The 15,535-nt window shown below is 49.4% G+C and overlaps 1 protein-coding gene across 2 annotated transcripts in view; it reads right to left on the bottom strand.

The window, feature by feature from the left end:
• fmnl3 (formin-like 3) overlaps window positions 1-15,535 on the bottom strand; it is a 73,088-nt gene that overhangs the window by 20,051 nt on the left and 37,502 nt on the right. For both annotated transcript variants that reach the window (XM_080734200.1, XM_080734201.1), the window contains 7 exons: window positions 13,870-13,944; window positions 5,227-5,337; window positions 3,966-4,115; window positions 3,015-3,116; window positions 2,394-2,784; window positions 511-606; window positions 221-345 (listed from right to left, as the gene is read on the bottom strand). In XM_080734200.1, the coding sequence (XP_080590326.1) occupies window positions 221-345; window positions 511-606; window positions 2,394-2,784; window positions 3,015-3,116; window positions 3,966-4,115; window positions 5,227-5,337; window positions 13,870-13,944 (1,050 nt within the window). The remainder of the gene's footprint in view (window positions 1-220; window positions 346-510; window positions 607-2,393; window positions 2,785-3,014; window positions 3,117-3,965; window positions 4,116-5,226; window positions 5,338-13,869; window positions 13,945-15,535) is intronic.

Genomic DNA, 15,535 nt, shown 5'->3' with positions numbered 1-15,535 from the left:
GTATACGACAAGCTATGGCTCAGAGTTCTAAGTGTTTATACTTAAACCAAATCAAAGCTGTGAATCATTAATGACTCTGTGTGAGCCGCTAGACATGTCAGGAGGTGTGAGCCAATTGGCTTGCATGCAGCCGGAGAAGACGTTCCAAATTAGACGTCCGTGACCCAAACAATTTAGTGCACAGCGTTATTTTACACGGTATAAACGAGGCCGTACTTACCTCCAGCACTCGCTCGTCATCAATCTCATTGAAGACGGTCCCATTGATCTGGTTGGGTTTCAGGGCTGTCCAGTTGAACACGGGCAAGCGGAACTTTGTTTTGATGGGCTTCTTGATTCTGATAGCTGTAGTGATGAGATACAATATACAACTGCGGTGTTGAGCAGTGGTAGTGCATAGCATGTGGCTCAAACGTTTATGGTATCTTTTTACGCACTAACACTCTGTCTGAGGACAAAATGTTCCATAGTGAAGTAAGCTGTGCAACGTTCAGGGGGAAAACATCTTACCTGAGATCCCAAAACTTAGGATGAAAGAGGGATTTGCATCTGGCAGCGGTGGAGCAAGAGGAGGCGGTGGTGGTGGAATGGGTATCGTATGATCTCCTGCAAAGTAGCAGACAAATTCAGATTAGTTGACAGTGACAGTACTTAACATGACACTCTCATGGCTCTTCTCCACTATAAGAACTAAAGGAATTCCACAGGTTCTGGGTTTGTTTCCATTGCACTTTGTCTCGGTTTTTCAGATTCTCAGCACCAAATTTGGGCTCTGCACAGGAGGTAAAAGTAACCCTAAGTTTTGGGAACCCAATGGGAGGAGCAAGCGGTGCTGTTGCTCTGGATTGGTCAACATGAGCTGACCACACTGGAACCAGGTGCGTTATAAGCTTTTAGATCAGCGATTGTACCTTTTTTAGAAAGCTAAACAGCGAAATAATTTTTTTTAATGGATTTTTTTAACCCATTTAGGCCTATAATTATTGAATGCCTTAACCAGGGAAAAATAGCAGATATACAAGCTCACAGCGCGGCACCGAGTGCCGCGCTGCGAGCTTGTAGATCTGCTATTTTTGAAAAAGTCGTAAAAATGTGTGCAAATATTTGAATATATGTATTTTCAAAGCGAACGTTTGTAACTCAAATTTTGCTTCTGGTGGTCCCTGGAACTAAATATGTTGAATGGGGGTCCTTGGCCAAATACATATAATTTTGGGGGTCCTTCACATGAAAAGGTTTGAGAACCACTGACATAGTAGTCCCTCAAGAACAGACCAACTGAGCTCCATTTAAGTGAAAAGGACCTTTTCTTTGACAATGGCTAGCCAGATTGCTGACATAGAAACACAGGTTTTTCAAAAAACCTTAGAAGGATTCAAAAGACACTTATAGAATGGGGTCAAAATTCGAATTTTCACAAAAAAATAGCAGACCTACAAGCTCGCAGTGCGGTACTCGGTGGTTCCGGTTATAATAGAAAAGTAAATAAAACATTTTAAAAAGTCATGCGTGATGAGGTTCTGGGTTTTCCCTTCGTAGCCATTAAAGTGGAAGTGCAAGAGCACTGGCCACAGTCGTCAGCGCTATCTCTCCCCCTGCGTGCTGCAGTCTCTCTGTCTGCACTCTCACACAGAGGAAACACCCTGCGTTTCCCTTTTCCTGTCTGCGCTTCAGAAGGGTGCCGCCGCGACCCCATCACCTGGCCGCGCACCAAAAAGAACCCAGAGTGTGTGGAGCTCGAGCCGAAAATAGACCTCTGAGTCAGTGAGTCACCGAAAGGTCTGGTGTCCCCGAACTTTCCCATAACGTAATACTTGTTTGTGGTGGAATTTTTGGTCAAATTTCTTTTTTGCCACAGACATACAAAATGAGTAGACAATATAAACGGACAAAGAGCTAGTCCTAAATTACCATAACAGGTCTGTAACAGACCATTTGGTTCCATTTGTACACTCTCAGAGTTATGGGGGTCCTTGAAAAGGACCCCCACACCTCCTAATGTGCCATACATGGTATCATTAGTAAAGACACACATTCTGCAGAAAACCTGGAAACATTCAGTAATTGAGTCTTATATAATAAGATTATAACATTATAATGTTACATAAAAACAAAATCGAGAATTTTTCCACTGACACATCGTCGACCCCTGGTAACGTCAACCAGACACCATTATCGCAGTGAGTCACACAGTCTATATCAGTGGTTCTCAAAGTGGATTCCAGGGACTCTGTTGGTTTCTTTAGTGGGGTCTAAACTGACCCACACAAGTCTGTAACTCTGACCGTGTACAAATGGAACCAAATGAACCCGTCAGGGTTCCATTTGTACACTGTCAGAGTTAAGGGTAGACCTTGAAATGTGAAAGTTTGAGAAACACTAGTCTATATTACCTGAGGCCGAGGGCAGGGGAGGAGGTGGAGGGGGCGGAGGAGGTGGGGGCGGAGGGGCTTCGCTGGCAGGCGGTAGGCTGGTGTCTATCGCCCCGAGCGGTCCCGCTGGTCCTGTGAGTGAGTGCGCAGACAGCCCCAGGTCGCTGAGAGGGAAGCCGAGGCCACTGCCTGCGTGGCCGCCTCCTCCTCCCACACCATTGCCAAGGCCACCGACTCCCAGGGGCTCGATGGAGATGTCCCCGTCGGGCTTCTTGTGCAGACGGATGGTGCCCTGCTGCTCCAGCTCCAGCAGGCGTCTCTCGATGTTGAAGTGCTTCTGGAAGGCGGCGTCCTTCTCCTTGAGCACTCTCCTCAGCGTGTTCACCTGGGTGTTGGTCGACTCGTATGTTTCCTGTGGCGGTCACCGGGGGGCGACAGAGAGAGCACACAGCGCAATGACTCCACAATGCTACACAAACACATCCTATTTCCTCTGACCCAATTTGCTATCATAACAAGGTTTTTTCCTTTTTTTCTCCTACGTGCGTGAGAAATGGATATACTGTATAACTTCGGGTCCTTGACCACAGCAAAGAGGACTGAACTGTAAGCAACAAGCATCAGTTATAAGTGCCGGTTTACCCGTATTGAGTGCAGATCCTTATCCTTCTGAATGAGCAGTTTCTCCAGGTCAGCCACTTTCATCATGGTCTCATTCTCCACGTCCAGAAGTTTCTCCGTCACCTACAGGCGGAGGAGGAGGAGAACGCAGCAGCAGCAGCGGTGGAGAGCCGACGTGGGAGGCAAGAGGACAGAGAGAGGATGGAGAGATGGGAGATGGACAGGAGGTGAACTCAGGAATTGATCCAGCTAATCACAGCATGGACTCTCTCCAACTCTCTCTCCCTCCCTCCCTCCCTCTGTCTATCTCTCTCTCATCTGCAGCATCAATATGAAATTTGAGATATCCCAGCAGCATGACAAAGCAAAAGAGGCTGAGGGCAGCGTTCACGTTTTGACGTTGCGGACTGATAACACATGTTGGCCAGGAATCCATCAAGAATGTGCACCCTCCTCCACCCCCGACATTCCCGGCCCCCCCGAAAGCAAGAGTTTGTTTTGAAATTCCATCGAATGATGTCAGACCGGCCCACGACCTTTCCAATGTGAAGAAGGTCATTTTCGCAAAGCAGTGTGGGATACTAAAGCAACCGGCCAGAAAGAGGCAACATTACTGTAAGAACAATATGCGGCCTGTTCTCTCTCTCTCTCTCTCTCTCTCTCTCTCTCTCTCTCTCTCTCTCTCTCTCTCTCTCTGTCTCTCTCTCTCTCTCTCTCTCTCACACACACACACACACACACGAGAAAGATCAGAATATTTTCCAGCAATCCTCACCTCATTATTACCCGTGGAACACTTGTGAAAATCATAACGACAATCACAGGGGTTAGAATCCTAATCACTACATAGAAAGGATCAGGTGCTGCGCATAGCAGGGCAAACCACAACATCCCTTGTTAAACAAGGCTGTAAAATGCAAGAGGCTGTGTTGTGTTGGTGGTCCGTGCCGGGTGGGTGGGGTTGGTTCTTACATGGGACAGGTGCTCCTCCAGTTCCTCCACCTTCTCCAGGGCCGCATTCTTGGTCTCGGCGTCTTCCAGGAGACCACCCACGTCAAACACGTTATCCAGGTAGGCCTGGATCTGCACCGACAGCTTGTCACTCTCTGTGTGCTTGGATTTCTGAAACAGAGGAGCGAGGCGAGTTAGTCTGAATCTACCCTTTGAGATGGTAGTGCAGGGGTCTTCAACGTTTTCAGGCCAAGGACCCCTTAGTTGAGAGAGAGATGAAGCAGGGACCTCCACTACCATATTGTAAATTGGGTTGCAGATTAAAAATGTACATGGATTATTTCGTATACAGTTTAGACTTGACAGCACTATCATCTGCGTAGGTTGGATTAATGTGTATTTTCATATATTCAACCACTTGAACTGTCAATGCCTACTAGTCTGCTCTTCTTTTCCCTCTACACCAAACCTATGTGCCAAAAAATAGCCGATCTACAAGCTCACAGTGAGGCATTGTGAGCCTGTAGATCGGCTAGGGGTCCCGGACCCCCTGTCGAAGACCTCTGTGGTAGTGGATGACAACTAAATCTATACACCAAATCTGTTTGCCGAAGATAGATCGGCTCTTGCTGGATTAAAGGTAGGGTAAGTGATATTTTTTTGTGTTTTTCTTTTTTGTTAAAAGGTTAAAGCTCTATATTCTGATAGTAATCGTTGCTACAGAGTGTTTGTTCAGTAACCAGGGACTCCCTGTCTCTCCAACTCTTTGATAAACAGAGAATATTCAGATAGGTGAAACAATTCAGCCAATCAGAAGAGAGTACCCATTTATCAGCTTCATTTATATATTCCAGGTTTGTCTGCTCATTTCTTTCCACTTCCAGTTTCACTTGTTTAATCTGTATCCTGTCTCTTGAGTGGATTAGTACCCTGAAATTGGTACCCTGACATGAAAATACATTTTTCTGTTGGAAAGACTCCTGTTACTGAACAAACACTCTATAGCAATTAGTACTATCAAAATATAGAGCTATTTAACACTTATCTTGACCAAAGAAAATCCCTCACCCTACCTTTAAATGCCCAGAATAGGTACATGTGGTTAAAGGTGGCAGGCGTTGGTATACTTGGGTCACTGGTGGGCAGAATGAAGGCGGGGTTTCCATAAACAGGCAGACTGCCTCTTTTGGAATATGACTCATTATAATGTGCCTGGATGTGCCCAGCTGTCTGTCACCTTACCTCTAAGTAGTCGTCCAGCCCCAGCTGTCTGTCACCTTACCTCTAAGTAGTCGTCCAGCCCCAGCTTGGTGAACTCAAACTGCAGGTGGACCCTGAAGTTCATGTCCTCCACCGAGTGGACCACGATGTTGATGAACTGCATGCAAGCCACCTGAAACACGCACACGCACGCACGCACGCGCACACACACACACACACACACACACACACACACACACACACACACACACACACACACACACACACACACACACACACACACACACACACACACACACACACACACACACACACACAGATCAATTAGAACAGTGGTTCTCAAACTTTTTCATGCCAGGGACCCCCAAATTGACATGTACTTTGTCACCTTTTTATATACAGAGCTGTTGAATTTAATTATTTTTATGCAGCCCCCCCCCTCATCTGAGAATGTTTGGACCCCCAGAAGAGAATTACGTTTAATTCATATATATATATATATATTATATATATATATATATATATATATATATATATACATATATATATATATATAGCAGTACATATAACAGATGTGCAAGCTTGTAGATCTGCTATTTTTGAATAGCCAGGGTATAAATGGATAAAGTGGTTAAATGATTGTGCTGTATTCAAACATTATGCCCCCTCCAAAGGACCCTGGTGGTCCCTGGCTGGACCCCACACATTTGAAATGAACACATAGTGTATAGGAACACAGATGGACATACAGTAAGACAGAGAGATAGTCACACACGCACACACACACTCACACAGGGGTTAGACAGGGGTTATTATCTCCTGCCGGAGAAAATAACATTGGAATGGTCGTGTTTATGCATTACATGATTAGAGATGCTTAAGTTTAGATTATGTGCTGGTATGCTTGAGGTCAGGTTAAGAGTCTGGGAGACGTATACACACATGCACACACGCACGCACACACACACACACACACACACACACACACACACACACACACACACACACACACACACACACACACACACACACACACACTGTGGAATACATATTTTTTGTTGGGTAGAAACCTCATATGGGGCGGCATAGCTCAGGGGTAGAGAAACCGTTATTAGAGCACGAAGGGTTTACTGTCAATATTCCAGGATGACCTCCCACTTGGGTAATGACGCCCCCTGGCGATCATTCAGAGAAACTACTTCAGCTCCCGTACTAACGTAGGTAGGAAGGGCCTGTCACTCAAACCGGAGTGACCCGCCTCCAGGCTATATAAGCCCCCGGAGGCGGAAGTAACATCCTCTTTTCACTCTCTGCGATATCACATTCAGATAAGTTGAAACTCAGCCTTTGTATTATTATTCTTCGCGCATTAGCCTAAAGCGGTGGCATTGGAGTCGCCCACCGGCGAGTGTTGAATTAACCCGTACTTAAGAATACTTATTCTTGTCCCGTCCTAAAACGACGGTTATTTCCTTCTATAACAAAGGATTATTACTGCTTGTTCAGGCCTCCGCCGAAACAAGCGTGGCATAGCATTAGCCGTTAGCTTGTTAGCTCGTCTGCTATTTGTTAACGTTAGCTACATTGCTTACCGCTTGTTCAGGCCCTGCCCGAATCAAGCGTGGCCTAGCCTTAGCCGTTAGCTTGTTAGCTCGTCTGCTTCTTGTTAACTCTGGTTACAGTGCTTCGCCATGGATCCTCTGGCCTTCCTGCCGAGGCAATGTCCAGGCTGTCCAGGACTCATCGACGGACAGGATCTTCACCCTCTCTGTGTCGGCTGCATGGGCGTTGCACACGCCTTCTCTGCACTGAGTCCTCAGGGGAGAGCAGGACCCTTCTGTGACTTCTGCGTGGCCTACGACCACGATGTACTGGTACACCGGTTCTACCTAGCCAGGGCAGGCCTCGGGGCCTGCGCTCCACCAGGTGGGTCCACTGCTCTCAACCCCACAGCCCAGTCTTTCCTTCCCCAGGCGGCCCGCACCGTTGGTCAAGGTGCGGCGCTGCCTTCCGGAGATCCGTTTGGCAAACAGCGCGCCATTCCAAGTCAAGATGGCGCCGTGCTACATGAGACACCGCCTGCCGCGCAACCGACCGCAGCTAGCTCCACTGTCACTGGAGCTGGCGGGTCTGGTGAAGTCGCCGCTAAGAAGGCGACCAAGAAGGCTAACATCCCTCCGGTAGCCTTTTCCCCTTCGGGCGCGGTGCCCAAAAAGAAACGCTCGGATGTGACCGTCGGGGACGTTCCCCTCAACGTGAGCATCACCAAAACAGTCCAGACTTTCAGGCGAGAGTCGGACCTGAGCTCCTGTCAGAGCGAGGGTTCTGGTTCTGAATACTCTGGATACACGGCCGAGGAGGAGGAGGACTCCGTCGAGGACGATGGTTCTCGACTCACGGTCACAGTGAAAGGTAATGCCCCTGCGGCTCCAGCACGTCAACTGGACGCCGCAGGGAGCTCCCAGTCCTCCTCAGGCACCACTGCCCCTCCACCCGCCAGTCAAGCGGGTGAAGCGGGAGCAGAGGACGTCGATTCTGCAGCAGAAATGCTGGATCATCTCACGGTCTACATGAGAGCTCTTGCCAGAGTTGGAGAGGAGTTGCCACCTCCTCTCCCCTCTGAAGAGGCCGAGGATGATGACGAAATGCCCGGGCAGGAGCCTTCGGTTCCCGCCCCGTATGTCCTCTCCAGGCTGCCGCTGGTGAAAGGATTCACCAAGGCCCTCCATTCCTCATGGAAGACACACAAAGACCCCAGGAAGCTGCCTTTTTCTGTGTTGGATTTGGTTGGCGGTGCGGAGGCAGGCATGTCCACCTGCCCTAACCTGGACCACCTGTTGGCACAATCCTTTCTGGGTTCCGTCAGACCCCAGTACAAGGATGTAGGCACGGCTAAAAACGGGCCGTTTGTCGGCCCCGTCGGCACCAACCCGCCGGGGTTCACTGTCCTGGAGGACAAGCTGCAGTCGGACAGGGCTCGTAACGCCTACCGGTCCGCTGCTCTGGCTGCTAAGGACCTTAATCTTATCCAGCTCTTGCTAGCTTCCACCAAAGACCTGGTCAAAGGTCTGCCCACGGGGGAGCACACTGCGGAGCTAAACACCCTATTCGACATCATGCTGAAGGTCAATTGGCATGCGGTCAAGTGGATGGGCAGGTCCATGGATTATAACCTCCAAGCTGAGAGAGCCCGCTGGCTCGACTATGTCGACCTCGAGCCTAAGAGGGACGTGGGCGAGAAGCCTGTGGGTCCTCGCGGTGAGATGTATAAATCCCTCATCAACATGGAGAACAGTCCCACCACCCTCATGGGCGGCGGTTTGGAGCTGCTGCAGGGCAGAGTCACGTTCTTTAAGGCTGCTAAGGACATTGTCGAGTCCACCACAGTGCCACAGGAAGAACCGCAGCAAGCTAGGAGGGCGTCCCGCTCCTCCCGCGTCAAGGAAAGGGGCCGCTCTGCTTCTTTTAAGAAGCACTCGTCTTCCTCCAGGGGAGCCTCTGCAGCCAGGGCGCCTGACAGGCCCCGCAGCAAGGTTGTGGTTCCCGAGCGCGCTCAGCCGCGCCGCCCGTCCAAGGATGGCAGGCAGCAGTCTTCCTACCGCGGTGGCCGCGGTAGGGGACAGCGCAAATGACACTCGGAAGAGGGGGATTGTGCTGGGGCGGGGGTCCGAGGTGTCTCTTGGTCCCCCTCCCCCCAAACGAGGGCGTTTTTCTATACCCCGTGTCGGGGAAATGAAAATGTTGAATTTGATGCCTCCTGTGTCGGCAATAAATATGTTGAAAGAGCAAAGTCTGTCTCTGTCCAACTCTCTCGCACTAGCACAGACGACCCCATCGTGCATGCCTCCTGTAGTAATGATGAAGTCCTGTCAGGACTCGATAATCAATCACAGGGTTTATCAGCAACCAGTAATGTTATTGTCAAACAATTATGTGGTTCCTCAAGCGCGCGAGTGGGATATCCCTCGCGTCGACAATATGACTCCTTTATGCATGCCTCCTGTAAGAATGATGGAGTCCCGTCAGGACTCTTTAATCAGTCACAGGTTGTATCAGCAACCAGTAATGTTAACGTCAAACAATTATGTGGTTCCTCATGCGCGCGAGTGGATTTTCCCTCGCGTGAGCGATGCTATGAATTTAACCTTGAGTCAGAAATTCTGTCGGCCTACTATGAGCCCGGGTCAAGGGACAAGCATAAAGGCCTTAGAGCAGGTATTAAACGTAAAAGTTCCTCTCCTGTCAGGGGAGAATGCTTTAGTTGTGGGCGAGTCTGTTTATCAGTCGAATCGCTTTGCTCTTCCTGTTGCTCTATCGAGCGAAAACCGAACGCTTCCGGTTTCACCGGATACGGATTCGCTAGCTCCCCGCTTCCGGTCCGGCCGCAAAAAAGCTCCGCTAGTCAAGCGGTACAATCAGAAGGTGTTCCCGCCTTGCGGCCTATTGAACCCATGCGCTCCGCATCCGGGTGTTCCGGATACGGATACGCAGGTTCCCCACTTCCGGTCCCGCCGCAAAATAGCTCCGCTAGTCAAGCGGTACAACCAGAAGGTGTTTCCGCCATGCGGCCTATTGAACCCTTGCGCTCCGCATCCGGTCGTTACGGATACGGATACGCAGGTTCCCCACTTCCGGTCCGGCCGCCAAAAAGCTCCGCCGTCACGGAAGCACAGTGGTGGGGTTTCTCTCGCTCAAAACACGCTAGCACGCTGTGCGCGCCAGTGGAAGTTATGCAACCCGAGCCATTGGGTATTTCGAACGATAACCAGGGGTTACAGGTTACAGTTCGCAGACATACCCCCGCTTTCGAGCAGGGTTATTCATACCAGGGCGCGTGGTTTAAAAGCAAATCTTTTGAGAGAAGAGATCAGCTCCTTGCTAAGCAAGGGTGCTATAGTGGAGCTGGACAGGACCCAATCCCGCATGGGATTTTGGAGCCGTTATTTCCTGGTGCCCAAAAAGGGGGGGGGGGCTACGTCCCATCCTGGACCTAAAGGCACTAAACGTGTACCTGAAGAAATACGTTTTCAGGATGCTAACTGTACCCACCATGTTACGGTCGGTCAGGCAAGGGGATTTCCACTGTTCAGTGGATCTGAAGGATGCTTATCAGCACGTCCAGATTTATCCCCCACACAGGAAATTCCTACGGTTCGCCTTCGAGGGTCGCCTGTACGAGTACACAGTACTCCCTTTCGGTCTGTCACTGAGCCCGAGGGTTTTCGTGAAAGTGACCGAAGCAGCCATCGCCCCGCTGAGACAGCAGGGCGTCAGGTTGGCGACGTACATCGACGATTGGATGATTTCAGCGAGCTCCGCCCACGAAGTGGCGCGTCACACACAAGTGGTTTTGGCTCACCTGAAGGCCTTAGGTTTCATAGTCAACCACGGCAAGAGCATGCTGACTCCAGCAAGTCGTCTTACATTCATTGGGGTCCTTCTGGACTCATCCGACATGTCGGCCCGTCTCTCAGAGGAGAGGGTGGACAGGTTTCGGGAATGTCTCGACTCCTTTCAAGTGGGCCAGGAGGTCACTTACAGGAGTTGCATGGTACTGACGGGAATGATGGCTTCCGCAGTACATCTGTTGCGTTTGGGCAGGTTTCATATGAGACCTTTTCAAAGATGGATGTTATCCCTCGGGATCCCGCCCTCCTTGAAGTACAAGAAGGTTACGGTTTCCCCTTCCTGCGCGATCGCCCTGTCTCCGTGGCTGGTGGAGGGGTTCCTCACCAGCGGAGTCTCGATTGGCGAGGTGGTTTCCCGCAAGTCGATCACGACAGACGCCAGTCTCAGTGGATGGGGAGCCACTTTCGAGGGGCGCACAGCGCAGGGGCTTTGGCCTCTGGAGATGAGGGGTCGTCACATCAACTATTTGGAGTTGATGGCTATACTCCTGGCGCTCAAGCATTTCGAGCCTTGGATTTTGCATTGTCACGTCCTGGTCAGGACAGACAATACGACGGCCATGTTTTATGTCAACAAACAGGGGGGCCTGTCGTCGTTGCCACTGGACCGTCTGGCTCGAGAATTGACGGTTTGGTGCTTGTCGCGCCTCAAGTCGATCAGGGCCTTACACGTCCCAGGTCTCCTCAACAGCGGAGCAGATCTCCTGTCCAGGGGAGGTTCTCGCTACGAGGATTGGTCTCTCCACCCCAGGGTGGCGAACCAGATTTTTCGCAAGTTCGGTCAGCCAGTGGCGGACCTGTTTGCGTCAGCGGAGAATACGAAGTGTCCGTTGTTCTTCGCGGTGAAGGGCAGTCCTCCCTTGGGGTTGGACGCCTTAGCGCACACGTGGCCGAGAGGTCTACTGTACGCGTTTCCCCCCTTCGAATTAATCCGACCCACTCTGGAGAGAGTCAGGAGGTTCGGTCTGGAGATGCTCCTGGTGGCTCCCTACAAGGGCACGTGGAGATCGGCGATCGCCCCTCTCCTTTGCGAACCGGGTTGGCAGCTGCCTCAGTGCAGGGATCTGTTGAGTCAGGCCAGGGGGGAGATCTTCCACCAAGACCTGCAGGTCCTAGACCTGTGGGTTTGGCACGTGAAAGGTTAAACCTGCTGGCAGCTGGTTTTTCTTCTGAAGTGGTTGCTACCATTCAGAGTGCTAAGGCGCCTTCTACGAGGGCGTCTTATGATGGAAGGTGGAATGCCTTTGAGGACTGGTGTGAGTCGCGTGTTCCACCGGTGGTGGCCCATGTGGCGTCAGCCCAGGAAATTCTGGAATTTATGCAGGACCGCTTGAGAAGTGGTCTTGCATTTTCTACCCTTAGGGGGTATTTGGCGGCTATTAATGCCTGTCACCTGGGGGTGGCGGGCAAGGCACCTTCTAAAGTCCCGGAGGTCATCAAGTTCATGCAAGGAGTTGAACGTTTGAGGCCGGTGACTAGGTCTTTGTTCCCAGTTTGGGATCTGCAGGTGGTTCTAGGGGGCCTATGTCGGGCTCCCTTTGAGCCACTTGTAGGGATGCCTTTGAAACTTTTGAGTTTCAAGACGGCTCTTTTGCTGGCTTTGGCCACGGCTAAAAGAGTTGGTGACCTGCAAGCTCTCTCGGTGTCTGCGGAGTGCATGCAGTTTATGAACAATGATCTCAAGGTGTTGCTCAAGCCTCATCTTAAGTTTGTTCCTAAGAACATGGTGGTTCCTAAGGAGCCTGTTGTTCTTCTGGCTTTTCATCCTCCTCCGTTTGTCTCGGTGGAGGATGAACGGCTGAATTGCCTTTGTCCTGTCAGGGCATTGAAGGCCTACTGTGACAGGACTGCTGGTTCTAGAGCTTCTTCTCAGCTCTTCGTGGAAATGGGCAATGTTCTTGTCAGAAAGCCGGTGTCTAGACCCACTCTTTCGAGGTGGATTGTGGATGCTATTAGGCTGGCTTACTCTAGTGCGGGTGTGGAAGTGCCGGCGGCACTTAAAGCCCATAGCACTAGAGGTGTGGCTACTTCGTGGGCACTGGCAAAGGGAGTCTCCGTTCAGGAGATTTGTGTTTCGGCGAATTGGTCTTCGCCTTCTACCTTTGCAGCCTACTATCACCTGGATATCGAATCCTCTTCGCTAGCGCATTCGGTTCTGGGTGCAGTTGCCTCCTCTACGTCATAGAGGAGTCGGATCTTCCCCTCCCACAGGTGGGCATGTAGCCACCTGGGGTATTTTGGGGGGACCCTGTGTTTTCCTTATATAGTGTGTCTTACTTATAAGGCGGACTTGTCCTTTTCATTTAGTTGAATGAGGCGGACTTCGGTCTGTCAGGGTCTCTCCTTATTTTCTCATGCCTTCACACCCAGGTCCGGTGGGCCTGGGACCTTCTGGGTGATGGGTCACGCCCGTTTGGGCTGTGCTCACCCGTATGAGGGGTGTGTGGGGGTATGAGAGTAGGTTGTGGCTTAGAGGGGAGTTTAAGAATCCCAAGTGGGAGGTCATCCTGGAATATTGACAGTAAACGGTAGGTTCCGTACGGAACCATTGTTTACTTAGATATGGAAGGATGACCTCCCACGTAATGCCCCTCTGTTTCACTGAATGTGGCAGAGAGTGGTATTAAGAGGATGTTACTTCCGCCTCCGGGGGCTTATATAGCCTGGAGGCGGGTCACTCCGGTTTGAGTGACAGGCCCTTCCTACCTACGTTAGTACGGGAGCTGAAGTAGTTTCTCTGAATGATCGCCAGGGGGCGTCATTACCCAAGTGGGAGGTCATCCTTCCATATCTAAGTAAACAATGGTTCCGTACGGAACCTACCGTTCCCGAAGGGTTCCCAGTTCGAATCCGGGCTCCCCCTGAGTTAATGTCGAAGGGTCCTTGGAAAAGACTCTGAACACCACATTGCTGGTGAGCAGGTTGGTGCCTTGCATGGTTTCCTCCGCCACCGGTGTATGAATGTGTGCGTGAATGGGTGAATGTAATGCACAATCTCTGTAAAGCGCTTTGGATAAAAGCGCTATAAATATTACCATTTCATATGTCCAAAACTGTTACTTTTCAGATTCAAATTCAACAACAGCAAAAGCAGCAAATCTGCAAGCTGGAAGCGTGTCGCTTCACGCCACATTTCAGGCTTGCAGATCTGCTATATGCTTTTGTGTGACGCTTTAGTATGATCAAGTTGGGCGTTAATTTACCGAAAAACTAAAAAACACAAGAAAAGGTTGAATATTGAGATAAGAGGTTTCTTCCCGACAGCAACGATATGCATAATGGGTCAGTTGCCTTACCATGAAGTCAATGTTTCCTTCTTCACAGCTGAAGTATTCCATCAGCTTCTCGAAGCGATGCTTCTCCTTGCACACCTAATAACAACAACAAAGAGAGAGCATCATTACAGACACCATTTACCAGCTCCTGACAGAGGATGGTGCACATCCTAAACCAGTGGTTCTCAAACAGTGGTCCTTGAGGAGGTTCCAGGTGGTCCCCAGCTAAATGATGGGAGAGTTGTTAACCAAATGGACCTTTATAGAGCTCTAACTTTTGAGAGTGTAAAATGAAACCAAATGGACCCTTACTGGTCCATTTGGTTTCATTTTACGCTTTCAATTCAAAATCTGCAATTAACATCTGCATTACTTAATTTACCATAAGTCTACACAATTAGAGAATGTAGAAGAATTCTTAATTTGTTCAACGTTTGGCTGTTATCTCTCCTATGGTACCAACATCAATACAGCATGGAATTGCAAACAAAATCGTAACTAACACTAACAAAATATTTCAAGTTGTGCGTCTGAGAGGCTAAATCTCATCAAATGGTGGTCCGTGGCTCAAATGCTGAATAAATAAGGGACCTTGATGTGAAAAAGGTTGAAAACCATTGAAAACCAGAAGCTGAGTCATCCAGAAGTGTGTTCCAGGGGAAAACAGTGACTCAGTTTTTATATTGAATGCACTGTAACTGCGGTAATTTACAGAGGAGCTGCCTGTGATTTAGGGGAGACTCAGGTTACAGTACAATCTACACCAAGAAGTAAGTACTGTATGTAAGCAGAGGTTCACACACTCCGTTTGCAATCACAAGCCCTCCTAATTATAGGAATTCATGGGAGCATGAGAGCAAAAAGAAAAGAGGCAATGGGATAGATTTAGCCGAACTCCCACACACACTCACACAGTCACACACAGACCCATTGGCAAGAATGAGAAAAGAAAAAACAAACAGTATTTCCCTACTCGGTTTGTTTTTTTGTGTCTTTTTTGTGAAAATAGATGTGTTATTTTGTTACACACCCACGCCCAATTCTCATAATTCTCCATGGCGTTTTATGCTGCACTTAACACTTAATCAAAAGAACGCAAATGTGGTTGGACTCCATTCGCGGACCGTCTTGCAAACTTTCCGAGACCTGTCACCGCGCGTAACTACTTCATTTTAGAAATACCACTACAGAGCTGTGGCACCCACGTTGTTTTGACTGGTAGGTTGATTAGCGGCCGGGTCTCTCTGGGGCTTGGATTGCATGGTAATTGGCTCGTTCCGGTGTTTAGACGGCTATGTAGGCAGACACTGAGAGGCTAAGCAAACCGTTGTGGTCCGCGGGCTCTCATCAGGGAGTTGATCTTTATCACTGTTCTCAAGGTTGACTCACATCTGGTGACTTAATGAGACTAATAGGTTTGGACAGACAGGCCACCGTAGGAACTTTTCCTTGGACCAAGTGATTCCCAAACTTTCTAGCTCGAGACCCAAAAAAGAAATGTGATGTCTCCCAAAATAGAGACCCAAACTAGTGAAAATAGACTATCTAGAAGCTCACAACGCGCCGCAATGCAAAGCGCCGTGAGCTTTTTTTGTAGATCTATTTTCACTACTTAAAATATATTTATGGAATTTATTTTATTTTTTCCCTTTTGTTATTCACTTCATATTTTTTTATTTATATATGA

The sequence above is a fragment of the Nannobrachium achirus genome (assembly GCF_963921795.1).
Source record: "Nannobrachium achirus genome assembly, chromosome: 9".
Taxonomy (NCBI): domain Eukaryota; kingdom Metazoa; phylum Chordata; class Actinopteri; order Myctophiformes; family Myctophidae; genus Nannobrachium; species Nannobrachium achirus.
The sequence above is the reverse complement of the archived record's forward strand: the minus strand, read 5'-3'. Positions and strand labels throughout refer to the sequence as shown.